General features: G+C 40.9%; 3 protein-coding genes across 3 annotated transcripts in view; 1 reads left to right on the forward strand and 2 right to left on the reverse strand.

Moving 5' to 3' along the window:
* LOC134532771 (coiled-coil domain-containing protein 174) overlaps positions 1–25,917 on the reverse strand; it is a 159,745-nt gene that overhangs the window by 26,186 nt on the left and 107,642 nt on the right. The gene's annotated exons all lie outside the window — the stretch shown is intronic.
* LOC134533515 (uncharacterized) overlaps positions 1–25,917 on the forward strand; it is a 112,787-nt gene that overhangs the window by 2,208 nt on the left and 84,662 nt on the right. The gene's annotated exons all lie outside the window — the stretch shown is intronic.
* Positions 1,812–25,706, reverse strand: LOC134533349 (basic proline-rich protein-like; the record flags this gene model as incomplete). The annotated part of the gene is made up of 3 exons (XM_063370870.1): positions 1,812–1,823; positions 4,431–4,512; positions 24,262–25,706. Coding segments are annotated over 3 exons (1,539 nt in total), but the record flags the coding sequence as incomplete, so codon positions are not given.

Below are 25,917 nucleotides of genomic sequence, written 5' to 3' on the forward strand. Positions count from 1 at the left end.
TGCCGTCCCGTATGTCCGGCCCTAACAAGCCACTTCCGACCACCCCGCCGGCGCGCTAACCCTCTCACCTAGCCGACCTCGATGTCCAGACCCGTCACAGACCGCGGCAACTCTACTCCAACTCGACAGCTGTCGAGAAATGGCACCGGCGGTACTCATTTCCCGAAATTACACTTGCGAAGTAACACGTGATGTTCGCTTGGAGACCCTGTCACACGGTCAAATATATACATATGCGCAACCCGAATATACTAAGCCATGTTTGTATTTTAAAAACGTTTCAGAATCTATCACATTTTCGTTGGACTTCACTTTTCGAACTGACATCCTGAGTTATAAAAGCAAAACAGCTCAAGGATGATTTTAAACGGTAAGTGGAATTGTGTTTTGCGGAAAGGTGGGTGAGGAACTTTCACTTCCTGGCTTGTTCATAAAGCACTGCTCCAACGCAAAGAAGAGCCACGTAAGCACCGAACTTAATCCCCGACCTCGTTCAAGAATCTCTCGGAATCGTACGTACAAAGCTGGCATTAAATGCAAGATGAATGGATAAGTTTAGACCATGTCCTACGCGTTGAAGCGAGTCGACGCAACTTCCCGAGGAACAGGAATTTTCCAGGGAACTGGCCTGTTCCGTAACAAGGCCTACTCGTTCAAAAAAAAAACAGCTCCGACACTTCTGGTTATCGCCTTCTTGTTTGTTGCGTTACTGATCAAGACAAATCACGATGAGTTGTTTATCGTTTGTGCGGTAAACATTTAAAACATTTTTTTAAGGGAATTATTGTGTTGGTGTGGGATGTGATTTCGACTGATGTCTATTTAGATGGAATTCACAACAGTTAAATAATTTAATATTTAATTTCCTGGTGTCCTGTTCAAAAACTACTGAGAATCAGTGAAATTTCACTGGAAAACCTTTAAAACTGCTCCATAAGAATTCAAAGTGGACCAGTTTCAACAGTTTCCCAGTGAAATTCAACTCACTCGTTGTAGTTTTTAACCGTTGCTTATACAAGATGATCCCAAACAACATTTCGCGCAAATTTTTATAGGGGCATCCAGCTTAAAACGGAATAAAATGGGAAAAGGAAAGGGCGAATTTTTCGGAATTAAATCTCTTACAATAATAATAAACAATACAAAATGAAGAAATTCATTTGCTTAAAAAAACTTTAACATTAGTTTGTGAGGATTATTTACACACTGTCTAACTACATCGGAAGGGGTTGGAGTGTCCCCGCCCCCTTTACCACTGGATACGCCCTTGATACGTGATTGGAACTAAAATTAAAGGTTGGAGGGGTTAGTTTAGCAACATATTAAAGCATCACAGTCATTCCTTGATTTATTGATAATTTTTTTTTTAAATAAACTCACTGAAAGATTACATTTTTACTATTATTTTAAGTGAATTCCTTTCAAGGTTTTAAACAAACTTCCATGATTTGTCTTTCAACAGCTACGGTTTAGTTTTGCTAACCAATTGCCAACCAGAATAAACTCAACTTCAGAACAGACTACCATCTCCATAGACACGAATGAAACTATAAGCATAAAATCAATAAAATTACAATGAGGGAAAGTTTATAACGAGGGAAAAGTATATTCTGAATAACGAAGGATAAACGTTTTGGAAGCGAATGAGTTGGTGTTTGATAGCAGATGAAGAATCGCGGAGCACTGGGACGAAACAAAAAGGCCCCGCGTGGCGAGTTCCAAAATAAGCCATCCGAAACTCCAGCACGCGAGGAGCTTGGAAAGAAGATGGGGGGGGGGGGGGGCTCCCAGGAGTGGGGGCAGCGCACGCATCACGCATCACTCTGCACGGGCCGCGGTCAAGGTCGCGCGCAACTCCTGCCTCGTCAGCGAGCGGAAGATTAATAGCCATTTAGAAAGCCACTTTAACGCATATCTGTGGCCTTAAAAAAAAATAACTATCGAAACTAGGGAATTTCCTAATTTTTAATAGTACTTTAACTTAACAAAATAGTAAAAAAAAAAAACACATTTTTACAAAAAAAAAATTAAGACTTCAAAAGGAAGATTCAGACTGGGGTAATTTTACTGATTATTCGGGAGGGGATGAAGAACTATAAAGGTATCTACAACTAGATTCTGGCCTGCAGCTGCAGAAGATATGCTAGCCAGATTTCTCAACAGAGAAATACCGCGATGTACCGCCACAATCTATAGAGTTCTTTTTTAGTCCTAGGAGAGTTATGGGAAAATGACCCTGCGGGAAAAGGGGGAGGGGGAACTCTCACAGGAGCGCCACTGCTACCCCCTGATCGTGAACCTTCAGATGTCTCCGGCCTGATATCAGTGAAACTACTTCATGCCTTTAAAATACGTCAAATATTGTCTTTGGTGTTTATAATCTCATTAAGGTTATCAATAGTCGCTATGCGTGTTTCAAATCAAATAAATGTTGCAACTTAAATTTTTTTTTAACAAAACTGCACATAACTACAAATAACGCGGATAAAGTTTTTTTTTTAAATTTTTTCCTGGGTGAGACGGAATGAGGTAGTCGTTTCGCAAGCATGTTCGAAAGTTTACGAATGGGCGTGCCAGATAATTTGAACGCACGATCAAGAAGAAAACATGATACGCACGGCGCGAGACTTTTTTAACTTATACGAGGCGTGTTTTTTTTTATATAGTTCAAATTTATTATCTGTCAACTCTAACAACGGGGTTGACCCCGGGTAGATAGTCGCACGCAGGGGGAGCAACATTACAGATACGGCCCGCGCTGTCTTCATTAACACTCATGATGCCGTACATGCCGACATTTGAACATATATAACCACAAACAACTGACATTATTAATGGAACACATTATTTTCCACACAAACCCATCCTACTTTGAATGCCAATTGTTTTGGTTTTATTCACGCTATTCCTTAAAAAGGAGACGATTAAGTAGTATGATACATTTTTCTGTCGTTAATCACTACGATATGTCAAACAGATATGGAGTCGGTTCCTTGTGATTTTGAGTGTGTTCGTTAACTTGTGACATCGCTCTTACGAAACACGTTACAGCATATTTTCAAGACTTTAAGATGTGTGCATGGTTTGGCCCGTTATCCAAAACCAGCGTTAATTTTTTTTTTGTGGACAACAAAATTGAAATAAGTGTTGTGGATTCTGAATACCTCTTTGGCAAAATTTTGACCATTGCCCAAGAATGAATCATCTCACTTCTAAAGAGAAAAATATGGGGAAAAGCACGTGACTATTAGTAGCCTATTTCAATAGATTATTAATAAAAAAATTCTCTGACGTAAACAAAAAAACTAATTGGGGATGATTTATTTAAATATAGCCACATTTCCATGACATGTTCTCAATACGACATGTAAGCCTTCTGAAGTTATTTCTACTAAAACACACACACAAAGTGATTCGCGACGAATTAGCTGATGGCTGACGTTATTTGAAGTGATAAATATTTTGTCAACATGGTGTGTAGTCGCAGTACATATGGAGTTATGATGACGCGCACAAAAACGCACCCATGTGAAGCGCGCGCGCGCGCGCAACATTGCCAGGAGGTGGTCGCCGCAGAGCTCACACGAGTGCGACGTAACGCATTTTCGTTGGATGCTGTGTTTTCGAACATCACTATCAGCTACTTCATTTATTCCACTTGAGGGTGGTATTCCAAGACGTTCGGATTAAAGTAGCGAATAATCACTGCCACCTAGATACGCCACCGTAACCTAACTTGCGGGCCGTATTCCAGAACGCGTCCAAACCGAATCCCAGCAAGGAAACAAATCAATTTTGAATACATTATAACCCCGGGAAGGGAAATGGCTAAGAGTGGCGAGGTTTTATTTACTGTGTTAAAGTTATAGGTATATAGCACATATGGGTTGTCTGTCTAATAGTGATTGGTAGAGACCGGAAAAATTCGCGATTTCAATGACTTGTAGGATATACTCCATGATCCTCTATGCACTCCGGAAAATTACATCTGCTCATTGGCTACTGACTCGTGACACCTGCTAACTGGGACGCTAGTGATTCGATACTTCTTTTGTTTAAGGTTTTTCATTGGCCGAGTATCATTCAGATAAACTGTGGCCCAATCACTGATGCAGTAAGAAGGCAAACTTTTTTTTTTTGGATTCTAGACTACCTATCACAAAATGAATCCGAGAATTTTTCAGGTCTCTAGTGATTGGATGTGAAAAGATCAAGAATTTTAATTACGATACCGTTATCACCGACTGGCAGAGCGGCGAAAGGAGGGGAGAAGGGGGAGGAGGGGAATCTTTGCACGAGAGGTCGCGACCCCTTGGGCACAAGTCTGGCGGTCGGAGGGTAATTAATCAGAGGGCGTAACAAAATGGGGGTTGATGTCTGCGGCACGTGTGAGCGGGAGAGGAACTTCTTCCACCCCTACTCCCCCTTACAACCACCGGCACTTCACCGGGGCGCTGGTGATCGATCACCGCCGCCACCGCTTCACCGATGCCCTCGCTGGCGTCACACGAGCTGGTGCGCGCGCGTTTTACGCCCGCTTGCGTCCAAACGAGACACCTCCCCCCCCCCCCTTCATCCCGTGAATCGCGCAGAATAACACCTTGCCTGGCCGCCAAAACTCTTCCCACAAACACTGTTTTTTTTTTATCACGCGCATTCTACGTAATCATGACACACATCAATCCTACGCTGAAATGATATTTCATTGGATGCGATGAAGAAGCACGAGTTCCCTTAAAATATATTTGCCACACTGGATGTTTCAACGTAACGTCCCCTTGGTCCGCAGATTCGGATTTGCGCCAATGGCGTACGGGTGAACTATATTCCGGGCTCCGACAATAACATTCAAAATAGCCAACTGCTTTATAAATGTTCGTTCATCACGAAAATAAAAAAAAAAATGTTTGTCTGTAAAGTTTAACTTGACAACGTCATAACAAAACATTGATGAAATGATTGCATACTTTTATGAATAAAATTAAAACATTTTTATTGAATTATCACTATTTCGTAAGGATACAAAGAAGGAGTGAAATGAAATCTACAATTTAATTGATAAATTTACTTTTATTTGCACTCATTAATTCAAATATGTTTATTACTTTAACGAAGAGATTATTTTAACTATAGGTAACTTTTAAACATGTTTGCTATTTAACTTCATCCACTCTGTGTTATTCTGTTAAGGATAGGACGATGATAGGAAAAGTAGGAAACGAATGGGAGTGTTTCAAGTTTAATGTGCCTCGAAAAAGTCAAATCGATGGTTGTTCCAATCGAGTGGAAGAGAGATAGATGCGGCGCAAGCGTACAATGAGCGTAACGGGACAATTAACGTAACGGGACAATGAACGTAACGGGACCATGCACGTAACGGGACAATGAGTCATCCATTTTCGTGCGTGCAGCCGGCGTTCATCGATTTATTAGACGTTGTCACGTCAAAAAAAAAAAACTTGTAGTAAGATTTAACAAACATTTAAGAACAATGTCTTACTTTTGTGTGCATTTCCGGCACAGGTCTAAACCTCCGCAGGGAGCTGCAATGCTTCAGGAGCACGCGACAGTTATGGAGCGAGGCGACGAGACCCTGTCTTCGCATTACAGTTACAGTTCGTGTTACAGTTCTTCGTGGTTTCGGACTGCGAAGCTTCCACCAAGCGAACCAATCGAAGCTCTTTTTGACGTGAATACGTCTTTAAAATTGCTTCCATAGTGGGAGGAAATTAAAAAAAACTAATGATAAAATCGGGGGGTAAAGTTTGGTGTTGCAGCTACATATCTATCATCTCCATCCAAAATTTAATTACACCGCTGTTACGTTACGTTACGCTAAGTGAGGAATGTGATGCATCGCGCGCGGTGGAGGGGGAAGCGCCGCCATTTTGAGGTCATTTTGCTGCGTTTCGAGATTTCCATTTAATATAACTTTTGACTCGGAGAAGCTACGACGTTCGTTTGAGTTTCAATCGTCAGCTCTCGTAAAAATCTATCGATTGCACATATAAAAAATATTAGTGTAAAATAGTTACAGTGAATATATATGCTGTTATAAAAAAAATTATTATCAAAAATATATGTCGGCATATACGTGACTTCTTAGTGTTCAAACATAATTATAACATACATAAAATAGCGTATTTTATATTTTGTATAGAAAATATTACCTGTTACGTACACGTATTCACATACAATACACGGCAGTATTCATGACACAGCCACACCCCATTTTTTTAATATTCGATTTGACTTCGCCATATTATTTACAATTTGTTTTTATTTGAAACTTCGGTTGTGATGCAAAGCTTCCCGTCTTATGTGAAGTTTGTTGCAAAGCTTTGAAACTTTGGAAGCCTAATTATCTCATGAAAATATTTAATTTTTTGTTGTTGTATATATTTTGCAGCATTCGCATTCCTTATAATGTAGAGAGACAACAAATTGTTAGTATATATGTATTCAACGCCATGAACAATAAAATAACTTTGCAGTGAAATATTTACCGTTAAGTATCCAAATTAATTAAGTTGTAACACTAAGTATAAGTTTGTGAATTTGTTTTTGCTTAAATGACTGAAACCAGTCTGTTAATCTTCCTACGAACAAACTTTAACCATTGCGCTGATACAACATTAAAATAAAATGTTATTTAAAAAAGCAGAGAAAAATTACCAGTGCCGAGATCTGAACCACGTCCTTCAGGCTAACAAGCGCGCGTTCTACCACTAAGCTATCGGGACAGTTTGAGCTTAGTACGGAGAGTATGTATTATGAACGTGTAAAAACATTTTTCTAACGTATTTTAAATCTTTTCATTACTTTCTCCTATGACTATTTTAGTTTACCAATTATATTCCAGGGTAGATTCACCAGCATAAAGTTTCATTTGGCACACCAATACGTTCGATAAGAACCCTAATTTTCTTACAGATGTGGATTTATGTTGTTTGCGTGGGTCCGCCATCGTTGTCCCACTTTTCCATTCGTCGAAATCCGTTTCATTTTCAAGAAACTGCTCCTGCCAAACGCCGTGTACCGAACGCTAAGATGTCCACACATCAATAATGGCCTAGAACGGGGGGCGTACACCCTTGAACGATAAAAAAGTTGTTACGGCGTAAAAAAAACTGTTTGGAACCAATATGGCGTCCTGCGGGTCCGATCTCAATCACTTTTGACGAGACAACGTCTAACAAATCGATGAACGCCGACTGCACGCACGAAAAAGTGTCCCGTTACGCACATTGTTCCGTTACGCTGTGTTCCGTTACGCTGTCGGCGAGTGCAGTAATAATAGGTTATGTTACAATCGACTAAAAAATTATGGTGATTCATATAATTGATGATAGATATTTGATTACAGTTTATTTATATGAAAACTTGTTCATAATTATATTTAAACTTTATAGCTAAACGCCAGTTTTTAAAATTAATTACAAGTCATGTACACGTGAACTGTTTCGTCGACTGTTTATAAAGTGAAATGAAAAAATGTGGTTTTCATTGCTTATTACAACAACAATTTCAGCAATAAAGGTTAATTATTCTAGCATTTTAAAAATCTGATTACTAGTATAATTTCATGTATTTATTCTTTTATTATTAAAATAAAAACGATACAATTTTATTCATAAAAGTATGCAATCATTTCATCAATGTTTTGTTATGACATTGTCACGTTAAACTATTGTCCATAAACCGACTTTACAGACAACCAATTTTTTGACTGCGCAGCGAGCGACCCTGTCGACGCGCCATCTCTGATCTTCGCGGGCGACTAACTGAGCTCGACACCGTCTCTGGACCGCGGGGCCACGATACCCCCTCCCCCCTCAGCCACGCGGGAGGCTGGTAATTACAAGGCGGGAGACGGCACTGCAGGTAGCCGGGGTGGTTCTTTCAGACGAGTTACACTGTTGGAAAAAAACTAACAGTAAATTCACCAAAACCTTTTCAACGAAGAACTCAACTCGAATAAAACGAAGCGTTATTCGTGATTTCAAGTAATTGAATCTTCTTGTAAAACTACCCCGTACTTCCACTCCCGAGTTGTATGTTCCGTTCAAAAAAAAAAAGTAAACACACGCATGAACAAAATAAGATTGTTATTACTATAGACTTACCAGTTTTTTTTTAATATTTCATTAATATACCAATCACACTCTTTTGGATCCATGTTCAAAGTAAGCGAACTCGGTGTCCGTAAATTTAAGATGATTTGTACCCAGCGTTATTCGTAAATTGAAGGTGAACATTTTGACGTGACAACGTCTAATAAATCGATGAACGCCGGCTGCACGCACGAAAAAGTGTTCCGTTACGCACATTGTCCCGTTGCACTGTGTCCCGTTACGCTCATTGTACGCTTGCGCCACATCTATCTCTCTTCCACTCGATTGGAACAACCATCGATTTGACTTTTTCGAGGCACATTAAACTTGAAACACTCCCATTCGTTTCCTACTTTTCCTATCATCGTCCTATCCTTAACAGAATAACACAGATTGGAAGTAGTTAAATAGCAAACATGTACAAAAGTTACAGTTGAAATAATCTCTTCGTTAAAGTAAAAAACATATTTGAATTAATGAGTGCAAATAAAAGTAAATTTATCAATTAAATTGTAGATTTCATTTCACTCTTTATTGTATTCATACAAAATAGTGATATTTCAATAAAAATGATTCAATTTTATTCATAAAAGTATGCAATTATTTCATCAATGTTTTGTTATGCCGTTGCCACGTTAAACTATCGTCCGTAAACCGACTTTGCAGACAACCGATTTTTTTAACAGTGTAGGAAGCGACGGACGGCCGCGTGCTCTGCGGAGCGACGGCTTCTGTCGGAGAGCCACGATTCTGCGACCCCGGCGCAATAGACACTGCTAACATTGTTCATCCCTTTATCCACGAGGTGGCCACAAATTATCCAGGCATCCTTTCGTAAATTTGATGATACTGAACACAAAACTTGCAGAACTCATCCTGGAGCATGAACAAGGCCTTAAAATGAACTTTAGGTAACAGTACAAAAAAAATACTCTTCGTCAGTTCAAGCTCCTGTCCCCCCCCCCCTTTTTTTTTGCAACGAAAAGACACAACTCGCAAATCGGAATTCGACATTCTCTCTACAGAAAACCAGTTGATTGGAACTGAAAATTTGCGGGCGCTTTTCGTGATTGGAAAAATTCGTGAATTTATTGAAAATTTCTAACAGTGCAAAGATTTCCCTGCGAACAACAAAGCATTTTCAGAGTTATGGAGTTAGTTCCTCGATCGTTATGTGAGAATACTTCGCTGGTCTGATTCAAGGGACACATGCCGTGTCGCTGAGGAGGATTACTCTCAGGTATGCCATTTTTTTTATTTATGTTTAACGCGGTTAAACGTAACGACTTTTTGAATGGTTGAACTTTTACAAGATGAATAGGGCCTATATATAGCATACTTTTTCATAATTATCTGGTAAAGTTGCATTTTTAACGTGTTCGTGCAGTATGGATAACGAGAATGAAATGGAATATAAAACTGTAATTTTTTAGGTGATATGTTTTATGTTTATGTGATATGGTTTACTTTCTTTCAGAAAGATTTAATATCGTGACAAATCTGTTTACACAGTAGCGAAAACCTAGCATCACGCACAAAGAAACTGAATTAACCCCCCCCCCCCCCAAAAAAAAATGTTATGACACAGTTAATGAATGAACGAATGACTGATTTTAGGATTAGCCTTTGTCCAACCATTTCTTTTAAATTCTTTGACCTAACATAGGTATATTTCCCTGACTATTCCTTGATTTTTCCCAGGAAACAAATTTCCCCAAAAATTTCATTTTTTTTTCCTCCCCGTGATTTCCCTAATGATTGACAGCCTGCAACACAAGGGATTAGAAAACAACGTGATTCAAGCATGAAAACATAAACTCACGCGAGACCTGGACGAGCGAATGTGTGAGCTGAGTCAGGGGAAAAATTCCCTTGTAATTTAAATGTTTCCATCAGCCCAAGACTCTAGCGTGGTTAAGATTTACTTGTCGTGTTTAATGAACTTGCACGCTACATTTTCTCTCACGGTAACCGTTACGAACAGATTACCCGTACAATGTACAACCCCATTCTGTCAATATCATACTGCATTATCATTCCAATAATTATATGTAAATGTAGGCTGTTTCATTTGCTAGCTCTAACGTAAAACTCATATTTAACTAGTGGGAAGAGATTTTCACATTTTCACCTTCATATTCTCAACATAGAAAAAATAAGTCGTTATATTTATGTGGATATTTAAACTTGGATCAACTTACATTCTTTTTCATGCATCTCCCGCGTAAATTATACCGAAATTACAAAAAGAAAAAAAAGGAGACGAAGAGAGAGAAAATTACAAGAAATAATAGTGGCATTACTAATTCTTATTCATGGTAGGCTGTACTCATAAACTAGCATTAGACGATATGTTACCTTCTTACAAGTAACACGAACCTTTTTCAAACACGAAGTTCTCGTCCTACGGAATGTCTTAAAAAAAATGTATGTTTCGCCGGAAGCAGATGCGTAACAAGTTTTACAATGACTTGAAACTTTCCTTACGTTATCATGTTTACCACTGCGCTGATAACAGCGGCCTAACAACTTCTCCTTGTGGACTGTAGACTTAGAGAAATTACGGTCACTCGTAAAGCAGATCCTGTTGACGCTTCAGTGAGACGCGTTTGTAAGTAGAAATCATTCAAAATTAATGAGATTTACAAAGAAAAATAAAGTCACGTATTAACAAAAAATCTTTCGATCACCGGAATACGTAACAAATTTTCACCTCGACTGTAAGATTTTTGTATCTTAAACTTGTTTATTTTATTTAAGATATTTCATCATAGCATGATCAACATTACTCATTAATTTATTTAGCCGTTCAGCATGCTTTTATACGTTTACAATGGAAGCAAGAGGAAAGTTAAAGTTAAAACTTTAAAGAGATTTTCTATATTTTTTAATTCATTTAGTTTATGATGATGATGATGATGATGATGATGATGCTACACAGAAAAAAAATTTCTGTACTTTCACAAAAGAGTCCTTAGGAAACCAGTTGCCAAGAAATATTTTGTAATACTACAAGAAATATGTTGTAACTTTGTACAACACTTTGATATAATTATTTTGCACATGAAATACGTTTTTGGAGATAATGCTGAGTGTTTCTTACGAAAATTGGCGCATGATTTAATATTTTAATCAATTTTTTATTCAAGCATAAATTTTTTTAAGCCACGGAAAGGATATTCGAATATTCCACACTGTGACATTATTTTGTTGTATCATTTTTTTTTTTTTTTGGCGCACAGTTAATACTGGTAAGCTATTCATGGAACAGTTTACAAATAACTAACTATCGGAGGTACTGGGACAACACAAAGCATAAATGCCCAGGTAGGTAAGAATCCGAAACCAGTGTTACTGAACACTATTTTGTAGCGATACAGAGTGGTTTTCATGTAAATGTAGAAAAACCTGTAAGTTCACATGAATATTTCTGTTCCAAAAAAAAATTAGTGTTCCGAGATCATAGTTCACCCAGCACGTGGTTAGGGCTTCTTATACTCAAAAGTGCGGGGAAATGTCGACATCTGCAGCTGCAGCTGGGTCCAGATGGAACACGACCTCGCAGGGCGACGGCGGACGCGAGAATCGAAGACGTGACCGCGACGGAGAACTCCAGCAAAGGGACGGATGGGTGACGAGGGGAGTGGACGTGACGAGGCGAAAGGAAAGCGCCCGAGACGGATCAGGCGCGAACCCGCACACCAAACAGTCGGAAAGCAGACCCCGTGTGCTGGCGGCGGATTCGCAACCTTCGCTCGGCGTTCGCAGGCTGCTACCTGTCTTTGGTGCATTCGTGCGAACAAGTGACCACGTCATCTATAAGTCGAAAAATATTCTCATTAAATAAAATACAAACCAATATAAAGAAACATTTCAAACGATAATTTATAGTGAGGCATCGTAAAAATATAAATATAAATATTTTTTTTAAAGCCGTTGAATGTAAATGATATAAGAATAATATGTGTTGTACATTCAAACATGCTATCGCAATACTTTTTCTGGTTTAATAGTACTAGTGTCAAAACAAGATCGGTGGCCCTACAAAATCATGCAATGTATTTTATATAATTTAATGCAAATAATATATTAAAGATTCAATTACTCTTTTGTTTGCACACAAACCTTCCGTTGCATCACGAATTGATGCATTATGCAACAGTTACCGAAGCATGCCAGATTTTACGAACTTAACTTCTGATTTAAAAAAAAATTCATGGGCATACCATTTCTGGCTTACGCTGGTAAACATAGAAAAACCACAAGAGTAGACAGCAAAGATGTATAGGCATACACACGGATAACAAGCCAATATCAGCGTATGTCAAATTTTAGATGCCTAGACGACACAGATAATTCCGCGCAAGGAATTATTACAGAGAATTACAGCAAAGACGATCACAGTGATGAAACACGAGACAGTTGCAACAACAACAGTAAATACAGTAAAACAACAACCTTGGAAAACACAGATAATAGAGACGACACAACGACGTCAGCACGGATGTGCTCTAGAACAAAACAGCTGCGACGCTTAGGGAATGACACTGCAAGAATCATTCACATAACCACGTTTCAAACGTTGCCTAACGGCCAGGCATGGACCCACCGCACATAATGGCGCGGTTACACGGAACACCGTAGTACTTCATACTTAAAGTGAACAGGTTTAAGTGAAAATGTTTACAAACGCCAAAGCGTACGCTTACACGGCAGTTGGTATAAAATGCGTTCAACCCCAAAACCAACTGCCTGCTTTGGAATGTTTTGAAATATTTTTTGAGCAAGTGTACCTCTGTTAGAGAATCAATATCAGCATCAATTAAAAAAAAAATATATATATTTACTTTTTTTTTTGTTCCAGTCCGTAAGATATTACACGAACTTGTTCCAGACACATTATCTATCTTGGGTTTCTCGCAAAAGACGGTTTATTCTCTCAACACTCAACAGCCCTTCAGAGAATTATGTAGAATATAATATGTCGTTCTGGACTAATTTGCCAATATGTTTAGGTTGAATGAGAAATTGCCTCAAACGAAACTGTTCAGATAGTGTGAAACCGCACGAAACAGTTGAACATGTTTACCTGAAGTAGTCCAGAGGCCCATGTAACCGCGCCTTAGATTAGATTTATAAAGGCATATCTTTTTTTACTAATGGCGCTATGACAAAATTTCATTTAACGTTTACCCCTACTTGTTCAAGAGGGATCTCCTTTAAGTTAGTTTAACGTGAGCTCCGCCCTGTGTATCTATATAAAATATACATGAAATGCTATGTATGCACAGGAAAAATGTAATTTAAACTTATCGGTAAGAGGCAGAAACGTTTCTGAGTCGCGGAGGAAAATGAGTAAGGCAGTAAAGCTGCCAGGTCCGCTACCTAGCATCAAACATTCAAAGGTTACGTGCGGGGCAATAAATGAAACCGCGGACTAGAAATTCTCTTCCCTCTCCTTGAACGACCTTAACCCCCTCGGCGAAGAGGAACAGGAAAAGAGGAAGAGGAGGAGGAATGATGGATGACAAACCAACAAGAAAAGCAGCCACAGGGGAAAAAAAACCAGCAATTTTTCTTTCCTCGCAAGAACCCGAGAGTAAAGTAAGGATCAGACCACAGCTCAATCACGGTGATTTCATTTCGCTCAAAATATTTTTTAATGATAACGACGCTAAAACGTAAGTGCGCGTTCGACTTGACTTGGAGAGACGTCGTTAAATCTCGAACATTTTAAAATTCACTCACAAAAATAGACTGTTATGAAATACATATACAAATTAATAAAAAAAAAATATGGGTGCGTGACCCCCACGCTCGTTAGAAGTGAAACTTCACAGATAAAGAGGGACGGAAAAATTTTTCAGGGTACTGTAATACTTGAAACACACGTAATCGTGCTTGGAAATAGACCTTTATTTACTAGCGTCTTCAATGGAATCTGAAATTGAATTAAAGGGTTTATGCTACATAACCCTATTGGAAATGTCTATAACAAACTGTCACAATTATAATGTTAACACCGGATCCATCCTAACAGTTGAGAGTTTTGAGTTGCGAATCACGAGTTGCGAAAGTATGTAAAGGTACGCAAAAATATGGGGAAATATGTAAACGTTTACAAAAGTATTGAAAAATAAACAAACAAAACCATTCGCTGCTGCTACTGCAATCTGTAGCCGGTTGTGAACTGCTGCTGCTGCTGCCATCTTGTTAAGATGTTTCAATTCAAAACTTTTTTTTAACCCTGCGTCATCGAGAAATATTCGTTATATCCGTTACATACTTTACACACGTTAACCCAGATATCTACTCACTTCCGTTACCCTGTGACTCTAATATCACCCTACCAACTGTACAAAAAAAAACAAGTTTCACTCAAAAACCCTCTTTTTGTTGGCGAGAATGGGCTTTCAAACAAAATATTAACCACAATAGCCAAATATCGTAATACAATAAGGGAAACTCTGGCCAAATAGCAATGGTGAAGCGCGATACACTGCTTTCTAGCTACTTTACACCCCACGCCGCTAGATGCCACTACTGTAACTGTTTTTACGCGCTTAAAAACGTTGGTACACTCCACGTCGCCAGGTTCGCTGCAATCGCTTGTCTCACGTATTTCTTACCAGTTTCCCATCATTGTCCCTACTCAGATATTTGATGTAGTTGAAAAGTCTTGCGGGATACGCAGCTGCCAAATGATAGCTGTGTCACGTGAGTAAATATTGGATTGGCCAATGTATCTTTCACATCCGTAGTTCCGTTTCCCGGAGACGTCTCGCACAGAAACACGAAGCTCGTCCCGCCGACGTGAACTCGACGAGGCGCGCGGCGACAGAGTTGAGCAACTCGTAAAAACTCGTACACGAAATGAGAGACAAGTCAACCTCGCGGCTCTTATCTGCCCTCCAGCGGCTTAGCACCAATCGGCCCGCATATCGACACGGAAGGGAAGGGAAGTCCCATAGGCGCGGGGGAACCAGTTTTCGGAATGTGTTCTCCGGGGAAGTAACACTTGTCGTCCATTAGGCCAAGCACCACTTTGGGGCGTTAAGACCCCTCGCGCGGTAACCTGTCCACGCACGGCCGTCAAGTCGGACGTTAGGACTCGTCTAACAGCCGACGACGGCAGGAACGTAACATGCCGAGCATCGCTGCCGTCACGTCGAAGAAAGAACGTTTTACTTACCAGAACCGGTAACAGGCTTCACACGGGTGGATGGAGCAACATGTAGATGTTATCGTTAGTTATTTTCATCCGTTATAAGGAAATCAGAGTTACTTAGGGAAGTGACTGTAAAATTCCACTTACCAAGCATTACGGCGTGATCCACAATAACGATAGGAACATGTAGTATAGCCCGTCCCACTCTTAGATTGCAGTACACGGCTTATGGCGCGCGCTGTTGCCAAATCTCTAACACATTACGAATTTCAGGAGATATATGTCTTTGTAATTAGGATCGAACAAGAAGCATTTTAAGAAATCATATCGTAATTTATAATATTTTATACTATTACACATATAAATTTGTAATAATGCCACTTTTATGTAAATTTAAAATAAAAACTACCTATTGTAGACGAAAATTTCTTATAGTTTTATTTTATGTTCTAAAAATCGCATATATATATATATATAATATTTTCATGGGCCCGATAAGTGCCGTATTTTTGGACAAGTCATGTCCAAAATGATAAATAAAATACGGTAATGGAAATTCTCGGTCGAGTAAGTTATGGGAAAAATCAGAACAATTGGGTCGAAATGGAGAAGATTTTTTGAAAAACAGAAAAATCGCAACAACTCCCATAATATGAATAATATCGCATCCGTGTTAACGTATGATAACTCGGAGTACCTAATGCCAAAAAATGTTTTCTAAATAAATTTTGTATACGACCAGCCATAACTGCATGGGTTCGAAAAATATTTTCACCGGACAAAAAAAAAACGTAACTGCCTTAGTAGACACCTTATCAAATCTGTTTAAATTCTTTATAAATATCATAATTATTTTCCAAAACTTTGTCTAAAACAATGTTTGATAAGATGCTTGGTGTTGAGAAGGATAGAAAAATAATTCAAAATTTTGTACCATGATCGCTATTAAATTCTTTCGTATTTATTTCATACATTTTACATTATGTTCAAGATTCGATTAAAATATTTTTGTAGCAACCATTACTGCAAGGGGAAGAAAAAATATGGGTTTAAGGATATAAAAATCCCTTTTTCTTCTAATGTAAATAAATATAATCATCAAAATCTTCCTGCGCCTTTAGGCTGTGCCGATAAGGATTTTTTTTTAACTTTAACTTACAACAAGAATCTGTTCACACACACATTTCATTCATAGGAATTTATACGATAAATGTAACGTTAACTTGATTAAGAAATTAATAACATCACATACCATTTAATCACTATCGCTACCGCTGACCAATGTCGATACCCCTTCCATAAGAGTAGCACAGAACTGACCAGAAGAATGGTAAGCTTCCTTAATTGCATTGCACACACTCATATTTTTTGAAAAATACTCAAATACATTCAACACAATCTTGCGCTCCCTCCCGCGTAGCCTACCGAAATAATTTCTTTTCGGTGTTCTATCTTACATATTTTATATGTACGTAATAAAAATAAATGTAGAAAATAATATCACGTATGTTAATATATAATTTGTCAAAATTATAACTGTAACGAGTCACCGGACACAACACGTTGCTTCGTCGCGAGACGCGATACTAACTGGCAGGCTGGTTTTCAGAAATGCGTGTCTAAGGAAATACATGGTTGACTAAGGAAGCCATGTATTTGAAATTGCTTGCAGGACAGAACCCCACTTATCTAAACACACGACCCTGTTTCCTCTTACGACGGCAGCATGTGAGAGAAACCTCTATTGCAGCGCGCTCTTGTACTGATAAGACACGTCTTTAACAGCTATTTCCATGGAAACTATAGAAGCAATTGAGATGAAGCTGCTTTTAAAAACTAATTCAATTCATTGTGAACATTTTTTACGCTTTCGTCCCCCATCTATCTTTAATAGAAAAAAAGTTTTCCGCTGGTCAACTTTTTTATGTGTCAGTTTGTGAGAAAATGCATTTCAATATATTAAAAAAAATTATTTAAGTGAAACCTGTACAGTTTTTGTCTTAACACTTGTTCGGTGGCGTCCTCAGGCATTAATTTATTAATAAAAAAAATCTGAATGAAATACACATTTAGGTCATTTTTATTTTATGTGAAACATCTCGGAATACTTCAAAACAGTTCGCAGTGAATAAGTTATGTTTTTTTAATTTTTTCGGACACTTAAAATATTGTTAAGTATTCAAAATAAGCATTGCCTGATGCGTATTTCGATGCTATACAATATAAAAAAAGCTTGGTCCAAAAATTAAAATTTTAATTTCGTTTGATATTTGGCAACAACGCACGAAGAAACAAGGACAGCGCTAACGGCAATCGGCGTGTGTTAGAGAGAGAGAGAATGCGCCCATTTGCTTCCACACTGCAATCTAAGAGTGGGATGCTCTATAGCGTAGGTACTGCCTCTGTTTAAAGTTTCAATACAAATCTCGTTTGCATTGCTGTAAACTACTACACGTTACAACTGGCGCCACTTACGAGCTATGTATCATTTATCACAAAATCACAGGCAGGGAACAGTATAAGTTTCCTTTTCTATTAACGGAAAATGTCATTTTTACAGCTGCACAGCTGAAAATAAATAAACGGCCAGCGAAGGCACAATACATCGAGGTTAGTTTAAGTTTTTACGACGTGACCAACTTGCGCCTGTAACTCACGTGGACCCCCCCCCCCCCCCTGGGGTGTCGGGGGGGGGGGAGGGGGTGGGGGCAGCGGTTCAAGGTCGAGTCTGCGCGCGAGGCAGTAAGACGGGCCGAGTTACGGTCGTATATTCCTCGCCAAGCACCGAGCCCGGTCACGTGACACGCGGTCAAAGGAATATGAATGTCACGGAAAGTCAACCCAGGTTTACCTCGTTAACTTAGCATTATCCAAGGTTGTGCGGCAAAGCCCGAATAATCACTAAAATGAATTTGAATCTGGCGATTACCCGTGTACACCTATGTCTACCCAACGCTGGCTGGCTAAAATGTTAGGTTAGTTAAGATATCAATGAAACTCAGTTATAGATCTTTTTATTTTTCTAAAATTATATAGTCAGCGTTAAGTAGACTTAGTCAATTAAGTATAATATTTAAAAAAAAACATAATTCGAAAGATTCTGTTTTATTAAAATAAAATGTCTATGACTTTACTTAAAACGTCTTCTTTATTCATTCGTATACTCAGTGGAAGAGAGCAAGTTTATTCAAGATGTTCTAGGGTGCGTGCTTACGGACGTAAAATCTGATGGTTAAGGGGAATTAAGGGGCCCGCCTACCTGGGCACACATACGGTGTGCAGAGCTTCAGGAAAAACAACGCGATTTCAAAACTACTTAAGATATCCGAGTGGGGCCTATTTACGAATAGCATTTAAGAGTTCGCTGAGGACCGAAAAGTACTTTTAATTTCGGATTAAGTTTTTAAACTGTATTTTTAGAAACGTTAAAATGCCTAAAACGCGTGTTTTCAGAGTAATTTTTAGGCATAAAACAATCAGTACAGATTCTCGAAAGCACTTAAGGGGCTTGCATAACACCTTTATCTTCATTTCTCCGCCATATAATGTTACGGTCACCGCTCAAATTTCACAGTTATCCTGTGACGACGAGACGAATGCGCGCCAGTTCAGAGACTTGCGCTTAGAGGCTATACCGCGCTAGAAGCACCAGCGAGCGTCGCGCTTATCATCCCGCCTCACTAACACACATACACCCCTGACGAGGCGGGCCCCTTAAGCCCTGCCATCTTGGCTTTTTTCCATCTTTTTGCTATAAATCTAATTTTGAACTATTTATTCCAATTTTTGGCATGTCAATGCATGAATCATATCCCACCGGATATTCTGTACGCTGTTGCAAACCACATTTTTATTAACAGGCTGTGGTCTGTAAGCGCTGCAAGGATGTAACTTACTATTTCATGTGCGCGACCGGTACATAAGTGTTAGCTTCAACGAGCAGCCAAAGCTAAGTCCTACGCCATGTCAAACCATCTAAAATTAGCACGGGAGCTTAATTTCCAAGCAGCATAACAATATTAGAAATGGCAAGATGGCGAGGTCTAATCCCTCTTAAGGGTGTGCTTTAAGAAAGACGCCGCTCTGGAGCCGGGTGGGCGGAGTTGCCTGAACAGGCGCGCTGCTCCCAACATGCCGTGGGTCCGATCCCTGCAGTAGCAAGACATGTCAGTAACATGATTTTCGAACCGATTAAGTTAAGTTCAGTGAGTACGTCAGCGCGCGCGCGCCTTCTCCCAGTAGTGTCATTAGCACAAAATCATCTTACGTGAAAATATACCACATGGCATTCACGTCTGATGCGCATCACTGAAGTTTATTCGAGTGCAGACGACGAAAAAAAGTAATTAATAGGCTAAATGCTACGTAAACATCACCCAACACCTAACAACGTATTTTCAAGACGCTTTAATGTTAACTTAAACTTACTGAAAGTAAACACGCACGTTCATAACTGCTACGCAATATCTATGTTACAATCAAGCAAAAATTCCTGTCTTGCGCAACGTGAGTGTATAGAATTAAAAGTTGCAATAACTACAAATATCCCTTACTTAAGGAGCTTTGTCTTTGAAAATGATTGTTTAGCTTGAAAAAAATGCTTTTAAAGCAAAATGTTTCCTTAAGACACAATAAAAATAGTTGTTACTGTATACACTAAGTATGGTCAGTTGTTAGAGCCAAGCAGTATCTTTGCGAATACCAATCTATAAAATGAAATCAAACAAATGTGGAAGTTTTACTAAATGTTTTACTAATTTTATTGTCATAATATTCCTGAGGTGCTTTACTTCCAGCAAACTAAAATCCAGAGAACTTTATTAAACAAAGAGAAAAAGAAACCGAGTATTAACACGTTTACCTAGTTTTAAACACAGGCACTAAACGCTGTAGGTATGTTTGCGACTGGGTAAGATTAACATAAGATAGCTACAGCGTAAAAAAAACAAGCTCCACAACATTTTTTCTGTTGTTGCTAGACTGCTTGTGAAGTAATAAAATAGATACATACACTAATATATAAAAAAACTTACTGTAATGACGACATACAATAACTCAGCAAGATAACCTGACAGCAAAAACATACAACTTTTTAACAGCTGCACAGTATAGTCTCTACTGCAAAATGGGGACTTTCAGTGCAAAGTTAAAACATATTTTTTTACGTCTGTTTCCTACTGTTTGCTGCACTGCGGCAATTCATTACCTTGCGCTGGCAAAAAAAAAAAAATTGCAAACATCAACCTACAGTATTATCGAATAAACTGCAAAAAGATAAAACTAATCCCTAATCAAAAAAAAGGGTGGAATATTAAACACAGTTATTTAACGCACGTAACAATCTTAACTCAGAGCTAGTTCAACGCTAGAACAGATTCACCAAAAGTTTCAGAAATTTATTTATTCTTATCTACTATTGTTAGGTTAATAAATTTTATATAAATAACTAAAAAATTATAGTTTCTTTTCTTTCATACACCGTTGTAAGCTCAGACTTCCCCAGGCTAAATAAAGTTAGCTTTTTACCGACAGTTTATAACAATAGTGTTCCGCAAAAAATTACAAATTCTGGAATCAATAAACGCATACGCTGACGAGGCCAGAAAATATGGTGGCAACCCTTCATCCATGTTTAATCTTTGATACAGAATTTACGCGGAAGACACACGGATGGTTCTGCAAGCACTTTCTTTTCTTGAAGTACAATCTTCACAGTAGAATTCAGGCAAGCCGAAAGCATACAAACAGGAAGAAGGTGAAAGTAAAGTTTTGTTGTGTCTACCGCTGCTTGATTTTTTATTCACGAGAAAGCGTGTCAGAAGTTCGCGAAGAGAATACGTAACGCCGTGAAGTCACTTAGCCATGACAGGGATGCCAACCTGCGATAAATAAAACACCCGACCCGAGAAAACAAGGAGGCGAGTATTCGGCGAGGGAGGGGAACTGTGTTACACCGGCTAAAAAAACAACAGATGCAACATGATTTCATAAACGATATGTCCACGATGCCATCGTTAAAGTACATAAGAAACACACACTATGTATGTCATACAATTACATTTTTAGCCAATAATATACCAAGCTGAAATATGTTGCCAAACATAGTATAAATAACAACAAAATAATTGTAGCTTGAAATTCCCACGCGTTAGAAGTGAAGTTTCTTATCGTAATTTCCTAGAATATCTCCTAAAACCGTTGGAGGATATTATTTACGCAAAAGTACGTAAGAACTAAAAACGTTTCATTCCTGAGAATGATCAGTAAGGAACTTATGCAACCTTTATAATGGCGGATAAAAATGATTTTACTTAAAACTCTCCTAAACAAGCAAGAAAAAAACAACGGAATCAAGAATACGCTTTGTTTAACATATATGTCAAACTTGTAAAAACCACGCTATGTTGGAGTTTGCACACAGGTTTTTGTAGCGACGATGAGCTGTAATTGTTTATAATAAATTATTATTCAGCATATCTGAATTAGTATAAAAAGTGGTTTTTTTTCGGATTACTCTCAGGTAGCTATGCGATTTTCAAGGAAACAACACGGTTAGGTAACAAACTTTAAGTTATAAACCAATGTAATTGTATTTCCATCACTTAAGAAGGGCCTGAAATGTGTGAAAGGTAAACAGCTGAAGCGAAGAGGTTTTTGAAGTAAAGTTGTGTAGGTTACATAAGTTTTTTTTTGTAATTAGAGTTAACGTTCATATTTATATATATTTTTTTTTTTAATTTCATACTTGTATTGTGTACTTTTTCATCTGAAAGAAATGATACTACCATTTAGGAGCACATAACAAAAAAAAAATTAATTATAATTTTTTTTCTGCATTGTTTTATTTTAGGTTAATTCTGATTTGTACAGTAATATATTTGTATTTTTATTTCTGTGGTTAAGTGTAAGACAAGGAGGTATCCACGCCTTAACTTCGCCATACGAGGAAATAAAACGAATGAATTAATATCTACATGTTATTTTCGAACTGTAAAAGGTCATGCAAGTTGATCGTAACAGTGAATTTTTTTTTTTACCGCTGATATGCAATTTTTTTTAGATAATATCTGTTGAGAGCACTTCAGACGAATGTAACATGGAAGAGCGCTATCCGTCCAGTCTGGGATCGAACCCCGCGCACCGCAGCAGTCAGTGGCACACCGACGTCTGACCCCCACTCAGGTTCGTGTTTTATTCACTCGCCCGCCGCACAACAGTCGGGCCGAGAGCCCTCACCCTGGTCGCCCGGTGTCTGGCGATTGATCGCGCGTGTCTGCCGAGCCCTAGCACAGGGCGAGTAGGGGGGGGGGGGGGGGAGAAAGGGAACTAGGTCAGCCGAGAGACGCTGGCCCTACACGGGTAAAGGTGAGGGCCTAAAGCCGCCCTTCCAGCGGCGAGGCGGGTGGTCCGGCGCACGCGAGTCGCGCTATACATAGCCCTCTCTCGGGTTCACCGACCTCCACGGTGGACTCCGCAACCGCCACCCCCCCCCCCCTCCCCAGCACTCTTACTTACCACATGCACCATCGGGTCAGGCTGCTCACTCGAGAGAGAGCTTCAGGTAAAAAAAAATAAAAAAAAATTGGTTGTCTGTAAAGTCGGTTTACGGACGATAGTTTAACGTGACGTCATAACAAAACTTTGATGAAATGATTGCATACTTTTATGAATAAAATTGAATCATTCTTTTATTGAATTATCACTATTTCGTATGGATACAAAGAAGGAGTGAAATGAAATCTACAATTTAATTGATAAATTTATTTTTATTTGCACTCATTAATTCAAATATGTTTATTACTTTAACGAAGAGATTATTTTAACTATAACTTTTATACATGTTTGCTTTTTAACTTCTTCCAATCTGTGTTATTCTGTTCAGGATAGGACGATGATAGGAAAAGTGGGAACCGAATGGGAGTGTTTCAAGTTTAATGTGCCTCGGAAAAGTCAAATCGATGGTTGTTCCAATCGAGTGGAAGAGAGATAGATGCGGCGCAAGCGTACAATGAGCGTAACGGGACACAGCGTAACAAGACACTGTGCGTAATGGAACACTTTTTCGTGCGTGCAGCCGGCGTTCATCGATTTATTAGACGTTGTCACGTCAAAAAACGCGATTTCAAAAACTACTCGTGATATCCGAATTGGAGGGGGGGGGGGGGGGGGGGGGATGGACGTGTCTATTCACGGAAAAAAGCAATTCAGAATCCGCTGAGGGCCGAATAGTACTTTACATTTCGGATCAAGTTCTTAAAACTGTGTTTTTTTAGAAGAGCGCAAATGGCTCAACTGTAGCTATTCGCAGACGCGTCATTGAAGTGCAAATTGTTTGTATCTCACGCAAGTATATCATACAATGAAGGATTAAATTTTCTGGAAGGAATTTAGGATATCATCAATAAATATGCATTTCGATTATATTGTACTGTTTTCAAAATCAGTGGAAAAACTCATGTTTTTAGATTTTTTTTACGGATTATGAATGATATCCTAAAACTGAATAAGTTAGCGACAAGTACTACACACAAACGGTTAATTCAAAACTTGACAACATGATTAAAGTTTTTGCTTGGATTGAAATATGAATCAACCTTTAACGTTCTTAAAACTAAAACACTATTATTTAATTGATGAAACAATTATGTAACAAACGTAGTTGTATAAAGAATTAAGTTGAAAGTATGGCCAAGAAATACAAAATTATAGAAGCCAAATAATTTTAAGAAACCATCCCTTTATCGGTCTGATGCTCCAGGTTGGCTGTTTAATATTCTTCTCATTAACATTATTTGAGGTGGCCGAGGAGGCTGAGGTGGCCGAGGTGGCCGAGGATATGACAGAGGTGGCAGAGGTGGCCGAGGAGGTGGCAGAGGTGGCCGAGGAGGTGACAGAGGTGGCAGAGGTGGCAGAGGTGGCCGAGGAGGTGGCCGAGGTGGCAGAGGTGGCCGAGGAGGTGGCCGAGGTGGCAGAGTTGGCCGAGGAGGTGGCCGAGGTGGCAGAGGTGGCCGAGGAGGTGGTATAGGTGGCCGAGGAGGTGGCAGAGGTGGCCGAGGTGGCCGAGGAGGTGGCCGAGGTGGCAGAGGTGGCCGAGGAGGTGGCAGAGGTGGCCGAGGAGGTGACAGAGGTGGCAGAGGTGGCAGAGGTGGCCGAGGAGGTGGCCGAGGTGGCAGAGGTGGCCGAGGAGGTGGCCGAGGTGGCAGAGGTGGCCGAGGAGGTGGCCGAGGTGGCAGAGGTGGCCGAGGAGGTGGTATAGGTGGCCGAGGAGGTGGCAGAGGTGGCCGAGGAGGTGACAGAGGTGGCAGAGGTGGCAGAGGTGGCCGAGGAGGTGGCCGAGGTGGCAGAGGTGGCCGAGGAGGTGGCCGAGGTGGCAGAGGTGGCCGAGGAGGTGGTATAGGTGGCCGAGGAGGTGGCAGAGGTGGCAGAGGTGGCCGAGGAGGTGGCCGAGGTGGCAGAGGTGGCCGAGGAGGTGGTATAGGTGGCCGAGGAGGTGGCCGAGGTGGCAGAGGTGGCCGAGGAGGTGGTATAGGTGGCCGAGGAGGTGGCAGAGGTGGCCGAGGAGGTGGCAGAGGTGGCCGAGGAGGTGGCCGAGGTGGCAGAGGTGGCCGAGTAGGTGGTATAGGTGGCCGAGGAGGTGGCCGAGGTGGCAGAGGTGGCCGAGGAGGTGGTATAGGTGGCCGAGGAGGTGGCAGAGGTGGCAGAGGTGGCCGAGGAGGTGGCCGAGGTGGCAGAGGTGGCCGAGGAGGTGGTATAGGTGGCCGAGGAGGTGGCCGAGGTGGCAGAGGTGGCCGAGGAGGTGGTATAGGTGGCCGAGGAGGTGGCAGAGGTGGCAGAGGTGGCCGAGGAGGTGGCCGAGGTGGCAGAGGTGGCCGAGGAGGTGGTATAGGTGGCCGAGGAGGTGGCCGAGGTGGCAGAGGTGGCCGAGGAGGTGGCAGAGGTGGCCGAGGTGGCCGAGGAGGTGGCCGAGGTGGCAGAGGTGGCCGAGGTGGCCGAGGTGGCCGAGGAGGTGGCAGAGGTGGCCGAGGTGGCCGAGGAGGTGGCCGAGGTGGCAGAGGTGGCCGAGGAGGTGGCAGAGGTGGCCGAGGAGGTGACAGAGGTGGCAGAGGTGGCCGAGGAGGTGGCCGAGGTGGCAGAGGTGGCCGAGGAGGTGGTATAGGTGGCCGAGGAGGTGGCCGAGGTGGCAGAGGTGGCCGAGGAGGTGGTATAGGTGGCCGAGGAGGTGGCAGAGGTGGCAGAGGTGGCCGAGGAGGTGGCCGAGGTGGCAGAGGTGGCCGAGGAGGTGGTATAGGTGGCCGAGGAGGTGGCCGAGGTGGCAGAGGTGGCCGAGGAGGTGGTATAGGTGGCCGAGGAGGTGGCGGAGGTGGCCGAGGAGGTGGCCGAGGTGGCCGAGGAGGTGGCAGAGGTGGCCAGGTGGCCGAGGAAGTGGCAGAGGTGGCCGAGGTGGTTGAGGTGACCTAGGTGGCCGAGGAGGTGGCCGAGGTGGCCGAGGAGGTGGCAGAGGTGGCCAGGTGGCCGAGGAAGTGGCAGAGGTGGCCGAGGTGGTTGAGGTGACCTAGGTGGCCGAGGAGGTGGCCGAGGTGGCCGAGGAGGTGGCAGAGGTGGCCAGGTGGCCGAGGAAGTGGCAGAGGTGGCCGT

Source organism: Bacillus rossius, chromosome 6 (genome assembly GCF_032445375.1).
Source record: "Bacillus rossius redtenbacheri isolate Brsri chromosome 6, Brsri_v3, whole genome shotgun sequence".
Taxonomy (NCBI): Eukaryota; Metazoa; Arthropoda; class Insecta; order Phasmatodea; family Bacillidae; genus Bacillus; species Bacillus rossius.